Genomic DNA, 14,729 nt, shown 5'->3' with positions numbered 1-14,729 from the left:
GGGAGCGACTGGAGAATTACATCCATAGCCAACTCAGGGCTAAGGGGAAAACCAAGTTTTTCCAGGCTCTCAATGTAACCAATCATTTTGATCACATGAGGACTGACTGGACTGCCTTCTGTTAACCTGCACGCAAACAAGGACTTTGAGGTGTTATACCTCTCGGCACGAGCTTGGTTCTCAAACATGCCTCGGAGTCCCACAATCATATCATGGGCATCCTTGTTCTCATATTGCTTCTGAAGCTCAGAGGACATACAGGCAAGCATGAGGCAGCTAACATCCAGTGAATCGTTGGTGTGCTTCTCATAAAACCTCCGATCCGTGGCAGGTGCATTATCAGCTGGTTCATCAGGATAGGGGACCTCTAGAACATATTCCTTTTTCTCTTATTTGAGAACAATTCTCAGATTTCTATACCAATCAATAAAGTTTGTTCCAGAAAGCTTCTCTTTTTCAAGAATCGATCGCAAATTAAAACTGGAAGTGTTACTAGCGGCCGGTGACATAATCTACAACAGAAAATGCAGGTTCAGCACTATGCCTATGTGAATCTTCTATTAAACAATTTAACAAAAGATACTCCATTATATGTGTTTTCCCTCTAACAACATATAGAGGATCAAGATCCATATTCAACTAAGTTCTAGTGAGCTTTGGCATCACTGCTAGAAACTTAGTGACATAGGTAAGCAACGCCTTGCTAATCACATCCCTATGTGACTCTTGTTTGTTGGGTGGTGCATCTAATGCCCCGGCGCCCAACACCATGCCCCAAAGCCCAAAACCGTTTTGATAGCTTTATCAAGTAAACCAATACTATGCGTGTGGATGTCCGATATCCACTCTAACTGGTTAAGATAAATGATGGCACCCTGCTTTGGCAGACCTACCACACGATGATCAAAACCTTTGTAGGTGCAACTATTGAAAGGGCATCAATTACTCTTGATTTTTCTGAGGGAAACTACTCTATCATGAAAATCATATCCACCACATATAAAACATGAAAGAATAGTATGACAGAAACATAAAAAACATCACAGGCAATCATATTAACTGTGACATAGTATGGCCCCTTTCACATGGTGATCTCCATCGCCACGGTTCCTATCCTCCGGGTCATCATGCTTCAAATCTCCATGATCTTGTTCTAATCTATTACACCTAATAGCACTAGATAAATTACATGAAAAGAAGCATCACAAGTCAACACGCAGGCCGTTATACAATAACCTGACAGCCTTGGGCTGCAATTAACCATGACACGCAGACCATGAAAATTACACACATGCATCACATATCACAAGGCCATACCAGTCATAACATTCTCTGTAAAAACAAGTTAAGCGTAGAATCGAATTCTAATGTCGTGATGGGATCATGTTATTACAACAATCTATGCGTGTACGCGACGGCGGTCCGAGTCAATTCGCCTCTCAGAAATACATAGATCGCATCTATGAAATCGCTATGAAAATCTCATCAGATCGATCGTATCGAGCCAATTCCGAGTCATTCATAATGCCTCAATTTCCATTAGATCAATCCCATTGATCATCGCGTGAGGTTTTTCCAGAAACGATGACAGCACACACAACCTCGATCTGCTATTCTCCCGACCATGTCGCGATGCACGCAGTTAGCCCCGATGGTGATTCCAGCCGGTAGGGGCAAGTCGCACGCAAAACCAGGTGGGAGATCGAGCTAATCTTTTTGGCTATGTGGTTCCATCTACTGGCATCTCATCCGATCTCTAATTCACCAGACCAACCGTGCATTGATCAATCCATCATATGAATTGATCAAAAAAAAAATAGATCTAATCTATTTCTATCACATATCTTCTATATGTGACTGATCCAGATTGAATACTACGTAGGATGGCTCTGATACCACTGTTGGGATATGGGTAGGCTACGCTAGCACAAAATAAATTTTCTCTACCGCATTCAACCAGGAAGCCATGCGAGTAGGGGATCACGAATCGTTACCACTTGACGAGCAGTGCAGCGGAAGAAGAGTTGGAGCAGATCAATCCAACATCGTGCGCGTCAAGTAGTCGATTGTCAACCTCGTCCTGAGCACGTCTCGAGCACCTTCCGAGTACTCGTGAGTACGTCCTGAGTACTCCCGAGCACAACCCGAGCACCCCCGAGCACGTCCCGAGTACCCCGAGCACGTCCCGAGTACCCCCGAGCACGTCCCGAGTACCCCGAGCACGTCCCGAGTACCCCCGAGCAGATCAACACCGCAATAGTAGCAGCGCCTCTACGGTATCCACACGTACAAGGATGGAATCGCCGTGCGCCGGTGTGCTAGCACCGCGCGCCCGGCTAGGGTTTCGAAGGGAGTTCGGGAATAGGAGGCGGCCAGGGTTTTTGGTGGCAAGATCTGTTTTTCGGAAAAATTCAATGCGCCTTGGCCCCTGCCTATTCTTATATAGAGCATGCTAATGGGCCTTTAATCAACATTAAAGCCTATTATGACTCTAAACCCTAATGAACCTTTAATCAACATTAAAGCCCATTAGCGGATCCAATCCGCAAACTCGATTGCCTCTAGGGCATATCACCAACAGAGGCCTATGTAAAATGTTTGACGTTTGATAAGCTCACTCCCAAATTAGATAAGTGCTTCTTTGTGCGGTACCCTAGGGAAACCAAAGGATATTATTTCCATAACCGAGAAAAAGACAAAGTGTTTGTCACCAAGAATGGTGTCTTTCTGGAGAAAGAGTTTCTCTCAAGGAACATTAGTGGGAGTACTATGCAACTCAAAGAGATTCGGGAACCATCAGAAAGCATTTCAGCTTCTACTGAATCACAACTAGATGTTGTAGAACATATTGTGAAGGCGCTAGCCCTACATCGGTCGAAAAGGGTCAGTCGTGCACCTGAGAGGTTTATGTTCCTAACCATGGAACAACACGACATATTATTGTTTGACAATGATGAACCTAAGACTTACTCAGAAGCAATGGTGGGACTGGACTCTGAGAGATGGCTTAGAGCCATGAGATCCGAGATAAAATCCATACATGATAATCAAGTTTGGAACTTGGTTGATCCACCCGATGGTGTTAAAATAGTTGAGTGTAAATGGATTTTTAAGAAAAAGATAGACGTTGATAGAAATGTTCACATCTATAAGGCATGATTGGTGGCAAAAGGTTTCAGGCAGATTCAAGGTGTTTATTATGATGAAAAGTTCTCGCCCATCGCAATGCAAAAGTCTATCCGGATCATCCTAGGAATTGCCACATATTATGACTATGAGATATGGCAAATGGATGTCAAAACGGCTTTTCTTAATGGAAACCTAAGTGAGGATGTGTACATGACACAGCTTGAAGTTTTTGTCGATCCGAAAAATGCTAGAAAGATATGCAAGTTGCAAAAGTCCATCTATGGACTAAAGAAAGCTTCTCGAAGTTGGAATCTTCGTTTTGATGAAGTGGTCAAAGGGTTTGGTTTTATCAAGAATGAAGAAGAGCCTTGTGTTTACAAAAGGGCCAGTGGAAGCACACTTGTGTTTCTGGATATATGTAGATGACATATTGGTGATCGGAAATGACGTTCCAATGCTTGATGCTATTAAATCTTCGTTATGAAAGAGTTTCTCAATGAAAGATCTAGGTGATATAACATACATATTGGCCATAAGGATCTATAGAGATAGGTCAAAAAGGCTGATCGGAATGAGCCAGAGTACGTACATCGACAAGGTATTGAAAATGTTCAATATGCAGGATTCCAAGAAAGGTTTCTTGCCAATGTCACACGGCATCACTCTCAGCAAGAGTCAGTATCCTTTGACACCTGATGAGCTCGAGAGGGCGAATGCAATCTCGTATGCTTCTACTATTGGGTTCATCATGTATGCCATGCTTTGTACACGTCCAGAAATTTCATATGCTCTAAGTGTTGCAAGTAGATATCAATCAAACCCGGGTGAAGGTCACTGGATAACAGTAAAGAATATACTCAAGTACTTGAGAAGTAAATGGATATGTTTCTAGTCTATGGAGGTGAGAAAGAGCTCACTGTAAATGGATACACCGATGCTAGCTTCCAAACCAACAACGATGAGATCACAATCTAGTTTTGTGTTTTGTTTCAATAGAGGAGCAGTGAGTTGGAAGAGTTCTAAGCAAGAAATGGTGACTGATTCCACGATGGAGGCTGAGTATATTGCAACTTCTGAAGCTGCAAAGGAGGCTATTTGGATCAGAAAGTTTGTTTCTGAGTTAGGTGTGGTGCCTAATGCTTCTAGTCCAATAGATCTATATTGTGATAATAGTGGAGCCATTACACAAGCCAAGGAACCTAGGTCACACAAGAAGTCCAAGCACATAGTGCAACGTTATCATCTCATTCGAGAGATTTTAGATCGGGGTGACATGAAGATATGCAAAGGTGCACACGGATTTGAATATTTTTGATCCGTTGACAAAGCCACTCCCATGGCCCAAGCATGAGGCGCACATAAAAGCTATGGGTATTAGATACTTATATTATGATAGACTCTAGTGCAAGTTGGAGATTGAAGGTGATATGACCTAGAGGTAATCATAGAGATGATTGTATCACGTATGCTGATGCACTTCTGAATAATGTGTTATTCTAAGACTGACCATCATTTACATTAATTAGTAACTATGTGACTTGTTCATGAAACTCTTTTTTTGTATCATGATGTTGTTCTAATTTGATCCTTGGTTACATATCATTGTGATGGTTCATAAAACCAACACATGTTGATGATCACGTTTTGTTGATCATAGGTCTAGAGATACAGAATCAATAATGTGAACATTTATGTTAGAGAACATGATGTTGGATAGACCCACCTTGAGATATTGCTGGGATTATTATTTATAATGTGCCATCAGTTGTCATCTCAAATGGTGTACTAGTAAGATCCTTAGACCTAAGATTGTCATTGATTCCCATAATATGTAATGCTACTCCATAACTAGGTAGTCATAAAGGTAGTTTTCAGGTTTGTCATGAAACATATCATGGGCTGTGAGCAATCAAGATGGAATTTACCTCTCCTTGATAACGGGAGAGATATCTCTGGACCTCTTAATGTCGTTGGATAATAAAGTGCATGGTCATGCCAATATGATTAAAGAGTTAATCAAAATTTTGTTAATCCACAACTCGATTGAGTGAATGGTCGAGCTAACACAAAGGGTGGCACGTATCTCGCCTTAAGCTCAACTGGTGTCATGAGGCAAAGGGATCAGTGCATGTGTATATCAAGGTTCAGTCGATATGATCTTTGTGTATACACGGAAGTCAACATGTCCTACTAGAGACCACTATTGATTTCTGTTTAGAAAGGGTTTCCGAGTTGTAGCCATTTGTACATGAACCTAATGTGTCACACACTTTATGGGTTGGAACAAAACATATGGATTGGATTCATATATGGGTTTAATTGGATTGTGATCCATGAGGAGTTAGAGTCCTAAAGGGCTTCCAACGTGGGAGCCCATTAGCAAGCTCTATATTTATGGAGAGGCATGGGGAGGGGCACGAGAGGTTGAGCCACTCTGAAACACTAGTCGCAGCCCTCCACACGATCTCCCAAAACCCTAACTGTGCGTGTGGTGCTAGCATACTGGCACACAGTGATCCTACCCAGTACGTGTGGATACCGTAGAGGCACTGCCTCTATTATGGTGCTGATCTCTTCGGTGTGAAGATCATGACGTTACTGCCTGGCTGGTCAAAAACCTACTCGACTGGTTGACATACTTGCTCGACTGGTCGTGGAGGATGACACAACTAATCAAAGCTGGTCGAGGATGTGACAAACCTACTCGGTGGCTGGTCGAGAAACTAGTCGAGGAGCACGATTGCTGCTCGAAACTGGTCGAGGAGCGTGACTACTACCCAAAGCTGGTCGAGGAGCGCGACTGGTGCTCAGAGCTGGTCGAGGATAGCAATGCATCCGCTTAAACATGGTCGGTGACACGCACAACATTGGATCGGTCTACTCCAACTCTTCTCCTACTGCATTGCACGTCGAGTGGTAATGATCTTTGATCTCCTACTTGTATGATTTTATAGGTGAATGCGGTAGAAATTTTTTGGTTTAGGCTAGCGTAGCCTACCCGTTCCCCAACACTTGAATGGGGTGAAAGTTCGATATGGATATTCATCCAATATAATGAAACTTGTTTTAATGCCAGATTTGAAGGTATCTAGCATGAAGTCTCATGATTATCATTTCATGATGACAGAGTTGCTTCGTGTTGGAATCAGGTGTATTTTGTCTAACATGGTCCAAGACACAGTCATTAGGCTTTGCTCCTTCTTCAACAAGATTGCGCAAAAGGTCATGGATCCTGAGCAACTAGATAAATTGCAGGTTGAAGTAGTTGAGACTCTTTGTCTGCTTGAGATGCACTTCCCTCCAATATTTTTTGACATCATGGTCCATCTTATTATTCACATAGTATATGAGATACAGATGTTGGGCCCTATGTATCTACATCAAATGTACCCTTTTGAGCGGTTCATGGGTGTTCTCAAGGGATATGTATGGTACCGGTACAGACTGAAGGGAAGCAAGGTGGAAGTTTCTACACCCGAGGATGTTCTTGAGTGATGCATTGATTACCTTGAAGATACTTCACCAATAGGTGTGCCTCTGTCTCGCCATGAAGGAAGACTCTAGGGTATCGGGACCATTGGAAAGAAAGTAATACTAGATCCCGATGAAGAAGAATTTAGTTTGGCACACTTTGGAGTGTTGGAACACATGACTGAAGTGGAACCATTTATCAATGAGCATAAGGATGTGCTAGGCCAAGATAATCGAAATCGGTCGGAGGCTTGGATTGAAAAAAAGCACAAGCGGCAGTTCAACCGATGGATAAGGATGTGGTTCGAAAACAACACCGAGTTGACAGAAAGGTCAAGTGCAACGTTGAATAGGTTGGCAAGAGGGTCGAACTCTTCTACTGTGAAGTGGCAAGGTACGACATCAATGGCTACACATTTTACACAAAATCCCAGGACCAAAAGAGCACGTATCAAAACAGTGGGGTCCATGTAGATGCATACGACAACAATGGATATAAGAGCCCCTACTACTGGTTAATTGAGGAGATCTGGGAACTAGACTATAAGGCATTCGTGGTTCCCTTATTTAAGTGATGTTGGGTAGTAGCATAAGGCATGCAAATAGACAAGTATGGTGTAACCCTTGTGGAACTGTCACATGTGGGATATAAAGATGACCCGTTCATACTTGCTAAACATTTAAGTCTTCTATGTCACCGACCCAGCTAACAGGAAGTTCCCCATTGTTCTCCCAAGTAGAAGATCGATTGTAGGAGTGGAGAACGTAGTGGATGAGGAAGACTACAACCAATTTGACGAGTTGCCTCCTATGGGAAATGACCTCGGAATATTGGCTGAAGTGTCGGATGATGAAGCTACCTATGTTCATAATGATCATCAAGAAGGGTTTATTGTTTAGTGGAAACAATGTAGTCGATTTGGTTTCCTACTGTTGTACTTGAAAGTTTGAATGCTACATCAAAGTGTACCTCAAAGTTTGAATGCTACATCATATATTTTGTTCAGTTACTACATCAGCTGGTGGATGCAATGTACTATGTAGACATTCCCTCTGTTTCCTTTTATTGTTCTTTTTAAAGCCTCCTGTATGGTTTTATGTAGGTAAAACTGTCATTGGTCTATAGAAATTCTGTTATGTGTGTAGGTAAGACAATAAACAATTATAAATAATAACCATTTTCGATAATATAATATCTGAAATGACCTTGAACAAGAACTGTTTTCGATGCTGCAACCCATCTTGCATGAGGGCACGGGAACCCTACATTTTTGGTCTCCTCCACTCTACATTGTCGTCGCCACCTCCACTCCACTCCACTCCCCTCTGTGTCGCCGCCGCATTCTCCCCTCCGCACTGCTGCTCCATGCCGCCTCCTCCCCCCTACGCACTGCCGCTCCACGCCCCCTCCTCCACCCCTCCACGCCATCCACTCTACGCTGCCTCCTCCACTCCGCACACATCATCCTTGTCATCATCCCCTCTCCGTCCTCCTTCTCAACCAATGACGAGGCCTAGGAAGGGCTCAAAATCCATGCCACCAACCGTTGCTGGTACAATTTTGATTACTATATCTAATCAAATGAATTTTATTATGCAATACATTGGGCAGAAATTTACAGGGCATTTCATAATAGTGTCAATATATACTTGAGTACATGTCTATCTAGCTTAACCAAAGATATCAAGAACTAATATGTATAGGTTATCATCTCAGGTTTAGCATGATTTTTACCTACAAAAATCTGATTCATATATGCATGAGTTATTGATGCAAGTGTGTTCTTGATCCATATATGTATGAGTTCTTGAGGCAAGTGTGTTCTTGATCCATATATTCATGTGTAATCCATAATTTTTTTTTGATCTTGTCAGACATTTTCGAAGAGGGTCAGCATAGGAATATCACGAGCAATATTGAGAGGATGTGACAACTAGGCATCCCGAATGTTGTAGCTTGGTTGTCCAAGTATTTGGATGAGTCGCCCAAGAAAAACAAGAAGACACAAGGCAATCAGTACAAGATAGTGCCAAGCTAGAGAACGGACCTTGAGGACAAGGACTTTGACCCAGCCAGTGAAGAGAACTCATCTGATGAAAGTGAAGATGCGGCACAGCATGTGTCAATGCAGTTGGACGTTCCTTCGCCATCTGTGGTATTGGTACGACAAAGGCATGGTCGTGGCCATAACAAGATGCCCGAGGGCCGGTTTCATATCACTGAAGTGTCACGGACCGGGAACCCAATCCAACCTGCCTCATCGGCCAAGCATTTTGTACATCATGTGGGGTAATTGCTAAGGAGAGGATCAACATCAACATTCTAACATGGAAAACAATTGCAGATTATGAGAAGGAGGTGTTTTTGCAAGACCTTTTGCAGAAGTTTGAGATCCTCAAACACTATAAGGACTTAGTACAATCTAAGGTGATGTAGTCGATTAACTAGTCCTTTAAGGCATTTAAGCATAAGCTTATCAAGTTTTATGCTCTAGTTGGACAGTAGCCTTGTGAGAAGTACAACTTCATCCAACAATAGGACTAGGACATCTTTGTGCAATCAAGGTTGACAGATGAATTTTAAAAGATCAGCCAAGTTTACAAGGAAATCCATTCACATAACAGAAAGCCTCACAGACTTGGTACCGCTAGGTACAACAGTAAGGCTGAGGAATGGTAAAGGGAGGACGAGGAGGCAATCCGCAAAGGACAAGAACCGCCATTCTCTGACATAGCAACCGAGCGTGCTCGAAACTAGGTGCGAGAAAGGACCTCCAAAACTCCTACGGGTGAGCTCATCCGCAAGAACCCCAAGGACCAAGAGGTGTCCCAAGAAATGGTAATAAATCCGTGTTACATAGATGTTGTAGTTTTGTGACCACGTCTTCTCCACATATTACTTAACCATGTACTTCACCCTTGCAGCGTCGATTGACTGCCGAATCTTTGCAAGGCTCCATTCGATTGGACATGGAAGATGATGTGCTAACCAAAGCACTTGGTCGCCTGTAGCACCCAGGCCGCACATGCAGTGTTAGCGTGTACGCCACCTGGAAGAAAGGGTTTTCGATGACGATTCCTATAGGAGCAGCAAGATGAAAATAGAAGATCATGAGAATAAACTGATCGAGGAAGTTCATGCCGAGTTCCGAGAGCACATATCAATCATGGAGGAAAAGATAGACCACCTGACCCAGTCGCACCAGGTTGTGCCCGCCTCTTTCGGAGCACACCCACCCATGCATGAGTTTCGGAGCAGTTGTGCATTCACTCAACTTGTCGACACTTATCCTATCGATGACATCCAGGTTTGCAGTGAAGATATGTTTTACTACACGATGGATGGTTTTGGCCCATGATAGTATGTAACCTGCATGCATTTTTTCTGTAGGTGCCTACGCCTGCACACTGCAGGTCATTGTTAACGAACAACCCATAGACGCAGCAAAAGGGATGGCCTACGCACGTACCGAAGGAGATGTGATCCACATGGTGCCGATATATCCAGAAAATGCAAAGGTCTCGATGGATTGGAGCCATTTTTTGGAATTGTGAAGCTTAAGTATCCACCAGATGATGAAACTATAATACTTGGGTAGGCTATTCGGTATTTCATCCAATGGCCCAAGAGTGACATCGCCCTTGACCCACTGCCATCACAAGCTCCGCCCTCTCCAGTGTTACCAGGATTACTTGAGATCTCTTCTCATGTGGTGGCCATGCAACCACCTTTAGTGAAGAAGCACCATCAATCTTTCTCTGAACCAAGCATTTTGAGTCCTGTGAAGCCCACAAAAAGGCGAAGAGGAAGGAGAAGGAGAAGGAGAAGGACCAACCTCAGGTATATCTGTACAAGTTGGGGTTACCTTTTGGCAACGACACCTATCTAAACTCAATGACTTTTGCCTGCCAGAAACTGTATGGGTGGTACATGAAGAGGAGTAACGAAAACAAGGACTTGTCGCAAGGTATCATTGGCTTCATCTCGCATGAGGTGCATCTTGGCGAGGACAGCTACTTCATTATAACATTCGATGACCTTCACCTACTCTACTAATACAAGGGCTTGACATTGGGTTAATGAGATGGTGGATATTGTACATGATTGAAGAAGCCCGACTTGACACATAGAAGGTGGGATTCTTGGACCCTGGCCTCATCAATGAGAACGTGGCAAATAATAACATGCAAGTAGTAGTGGATTACATCTTTAAGGTTCTAATCTCCAGCCGAGAAAAATATTACATTGTAGGTGCCTACAACTCTGAGAGTAAATGGCACTAGCTAATGGCTATTATTTATCTAACCACAAGCTCAGTGGTTTACATGGACTCCAAGAACTACCCTCGAGAATCCATGAAGCCTATTACAACTGCAATTGATAGGGCTTGGGAAATGTTTGTCCAACTGGAAGATGGAACATGCAAACGCTGGAATGCCAAGGCAAAGCTTTACCAATGTTCGGTTTTTCGGTATGTAATAGCTAATTACTAAATAATCATTGCTCACACCATTCAGTTTTCTGATATACTATACCAATGTAGAGTTGATGCAAGCTAAATTGGATAGGAACAGTTTTATGGATGCCATCAAGTCATTCTTAATTTACCTTATGAACCTATTCAACTTTTATTACAGTAGTAACATATTATTCACAACCATTTAGGTTATTTATGACTATCAATTATTTTCTTATAGTGCAACAAGCAGCACCAAGAAAACAACCAATGTGTCTTCTGTACTTGCTGGTACATGCAAGCATTAGTTTTCACCATACCTTCGAATATTCCGATTTGGTTAATCTTCATTTTCTCATTTCTGTTTTCCATATATATACACACATATTGTATGAAATTTCATATCTTCTTTTTGCAGGCCGAGAGGGACAAAGTGCAGTGGTGTATTCCCACTACTGCCTTGCAGGAAAAGAACTTGCAATGTATTTGAGGACAACTTTGTAGCTTCATCAACCGAGAGGTCCTCAACAAAGAAGGAACTATTATTTCCCGGAAGCCCACAATTGAAACTTGATTTAGTCTGCAGTTTATGTCATGTGCATATGGACTTGTACTTGTGGATTTGTGCTTGTGAACTTATGATGTCGAACTTGTTGGATTTATGCTTCTGGACTTGTTCTATCAAACTCTGTGGTATATTAATGTCATGTTGTGAAAAATATGTGATATATTGATGTTGTTTTGAATGTGTGCAAGGGATATGCAATCCCAGAAATTGGTCACTTGGGGAGGGGCGTAGGATTATTGGACACGGTTCTTAGGTACAACTGTTTTTGATAATGAACTAAAAAAAGGCTTCATTTCGGAACCATATTCAATAATATCCTTATCAGAAACGGCTTCATCTCGGAACCGTATTCGATAATATCCTTATCAGAAACGACTTTATATTGGAACCGTGTCCGATAATGTCTCTGTCCGAAACAGCTCCATCCCAGAACTCTGTCTAATAATATCCCTATCCAAAACAGTTCCGTTATCATAAATGCTACAGTGAAAAACGGTTGCAAAATAGTGACAAATGAGGTTTCATGAACCGTTTTTATGACTCATTATGTAGTAATGCGCCGGCGTGTTAAAAGGATGAACTGTCACTACAAAGATAATAATCTTTGAAATTAACGAACGTAACTGCTGCCACCGTTCTTTGAGCGACCGGCGGATCGACACTGATGTGACAAAACTCATGGCATCCATGTGTCAACCAAGAAAGTGAGAAAAGTGCAACGCACCATGGTACTCGTCCGTTGGTTCCGACTTCCGCCAAGACATGATGGATTGATTATTCCCACTGTCCCCCTCTCTTGTCCTTCTGATTTTCACTTCATTGCCTATTACAGATTGTACACTATACACACAAAGAAAAAAAAACTGCAATCGGAAGCGACGATGATATGTCGCGCGTACCGCCAAGGTACACAAGAAAGAACTAACTAATCAGAGCGGATGAGGCCTAGTTTGGGATACAAAATTAGTCGTATACAGTGACGAAGCTGGGACATAAAATTAGAAGGGCCAACACTAAATGATGGATGAATTATGTAAGTAGAGGTGGCCATTTTTAAAGCTTAATTGACAAAATTACCTAAATAGTACTATTTTTACTGAGTAATTACACAAATATTGGGGGAGCCAACACCCCCCCCCCCCCCGGGTCACACAGGGATTGCAATCGCAATGATTCCCGGCAAGAGTCCCCCCAAATTTCGGCATTCGAAACGGAGGCTGAACATTAGCCGGTCGATCGATGGATGGATCAGGAGGAGTTCTCGACTGTCACTTCGGGTCGGAAGCCCTCCTTGAGAAGAGCCGCCATCACCCAAAGCTTCACCGTGCCCTCGCCAATCGTCGTCGCACTCGCATCCCCAACTTGATCACTAACCTGCACGTTGCAATCCACGTGCACCAATCAGTACAATCAATGCACAAACAGACGATGAAATGATGCGCATTAGTAATTACTAAATGGCCCCAGCATCTAAAAAAAGAAAAAGAAACTACGTGGCGCCAACTTAACGCATGCGTATGTATAATAGTTACCTTGAGAGTGAGCGTTGACGCAACGCGGTCGGGGCCCGATCGCCCGAGGCTGGAGCTCTCCACCCGGAAGCACGCCAGCGACTCGGCGGCGGCGCAGAGCGGCACAGCCACGCCGTCCCGCCGCTCGCACTCCACTGTCACGAAGAACCTACCCTCGCCGACCTGCGTCGCGCCCACGTGGGTCACCCGCGCGCCGTGGCCCGCGCTACCCGCGTTGCCGCCGTCCGCGGGAGGCGCGCCGCGGTCCTGGCGGCGGCCCTGCTGCTGCTGGCTGTTAGGCGATCCCGGCCGCGCCTCGAGCGTCGCGACCTCCTCCTTGAGCTTCCTGGCGTACGACTGCAGGTTCTGGACGTACACCATCGCGTCGGCGATGATGGAGGCCTTGTCCATCTGCGTGGCGCGTGCACATGATGAAATGCCGTTGCAAGTCAATCCTTGCAGAAATTGCGCTGGAAAAAAATTCAGTTCTGTTCTTGCAGGAACCGAGAAAAAATTCCCGTGTTCCAGAAGACCAGAACGCACCTTTGTAATGTTTGGGACGAGCGACCTCAGCTCGTAGAGCGTCTCCTTCATCCGGACCCTGCGTTTGCGCTCCGACACGATCGTCTTGGACCGGTCCCTCCTCTTCCGCGTGGCCGCCGACACGTCGCCGTCGTCGCGTTGCGGCTCGGAGGCGAGCTCCCCGGCGCCTTGCTCCCCCGGTGGAGGGCTCCCGTTACCGTCCATGCTCAGGCTTAGTGGATCATCGGGAGAGCCTCCGTCGCACTGCCACGGCTGGTGGTCGCCCGTCCCGGCGGCATCGACATCACCGCCGAACAGCTCGTCGCCGAGCTGCTGCATGAGGTCCTCCACCCACGCACTGTCATGGGTGCCCGCCACAGCACCGACCGGCTCGACGAACACGCTGGTCTCGAGATGCGCGGGGCCGCCGCGGCCGACGTCGAAGAAGCCCGAGCTGACCATGAGGTGCTCCTGAGGCGAGAAGTGCAGCAACTGGTGTAGTTGGTGCTCCATGTCCATGGTCGATGTTGTGGTCTGGTGATATGATCTTTGGAGGCGAGCCAAGAGCACAAATGGTGTGCTCTTTTTATAGCTCGCTCGATCGGAAGTGTGAATCGAATCGAATCGAATCGGGCTCTTTTGTGGAATTAACATCTGTCACCACTGTGAAAGATAAGATTAGATTACGTTAACTAAACTATGGCCTATGGATGTTTATTTTCAATTGGAAAATGCTATACATACACCTCGTCATGCCCCCCCTGCAAGCAATTGACTGAGAATTGCCTACACCTTGTTGCGGAATGTTTCTTTACCAGAAAAATTTGGGTACCCAAGTTACATAGCTAAAACAGACACTCATCCTCCCTCAAAACATGGCCACGTAGCTCCTCGGTGTTCAATTGGTGGATTACTCTAGTCATTCTATTTACTAAGTGTGAAACTATATCAAGAAAAAACAGTTCATCGAATTCCATCTAACTACCAAGATTCATCAGATAATCTCTCTACCTGGCTACCCAATTAACCATACTAGAACCCTGGTCTCAGCTAATCCAGAAGAAGTCCAAA

General features: G+C 44.3%; 1 protein-coding gene across 1 annotated transcript; it reads right to left on the bottom strand.

Moving 5' to 3' along the window:
• Positions 1-12,166: 12,166 nt before the first annotated feature.
• On the bottom strand, positions 12,167-14,272 carry LOC133889073 (transcription factor BHLH156-like). Its single transcript, XM_062329528.1, has 3 exons — positions 13,680-14,272; positions 13,158-13,547; positions 12,167-12,999 (listed from the first exon to the last, which is right to left on the bottom strand). Exons 1-3 carry the CDS (start codon positions 14,175-14,177, stop codon positions 12,874-12,876), a joined length of 1,014 nt encoding a protein of 337 aa, XP_062185512.1. The 5' UTR covers positions 14,178-14,272; the 3' UTR covers positions 12,167-12,873.
• Between the last annotated feature and the right edge of the window lie 457 nt (positions 14,273-14,729).

This window comes from Phragmites australis, chromosome 13 (assembly GCF_958298935.1).
Source record: "Phragmites australis chromosome 13, lpPhrAust1.1, whole genome shotgun sequence".
NCBI lineage: Eukaryota > Viridiplantae > Streptophyta > Magnoliopsida > Poales > Poaceae > Phragmites > Phragmites australis.
The sequence above is the reverse complement of the archived record's forward strand: the minus strand, read 5'-3'. Positions and strand labels throughout refer to the sequence as shown.

Bases quoted from the DNA above. Each gene is read 5' to 3' on its own strand.
- LOC133889073 (XM_062329528.1), bottom strand. From the start codon at position 14,177: ATGGACATGGAGCACCAACTACACCAGTTGCTGCACTTCTCGCCTCAG. The intron at 13,548-13,679 runs GTGCGTTCTGGT...CGCGCCACGCAG, and splicing joins TCGTCCCAAACATTACAAAG to ATGGACAAGGCCTCCATCAT. The intron at 13,000-13,157 runs GTAACTATTATA...TGCAACGTGCAG, and splicing joins CGTCAACGCTCACTCTCAAG to GTTAGTGATCAAGTTGGGGA.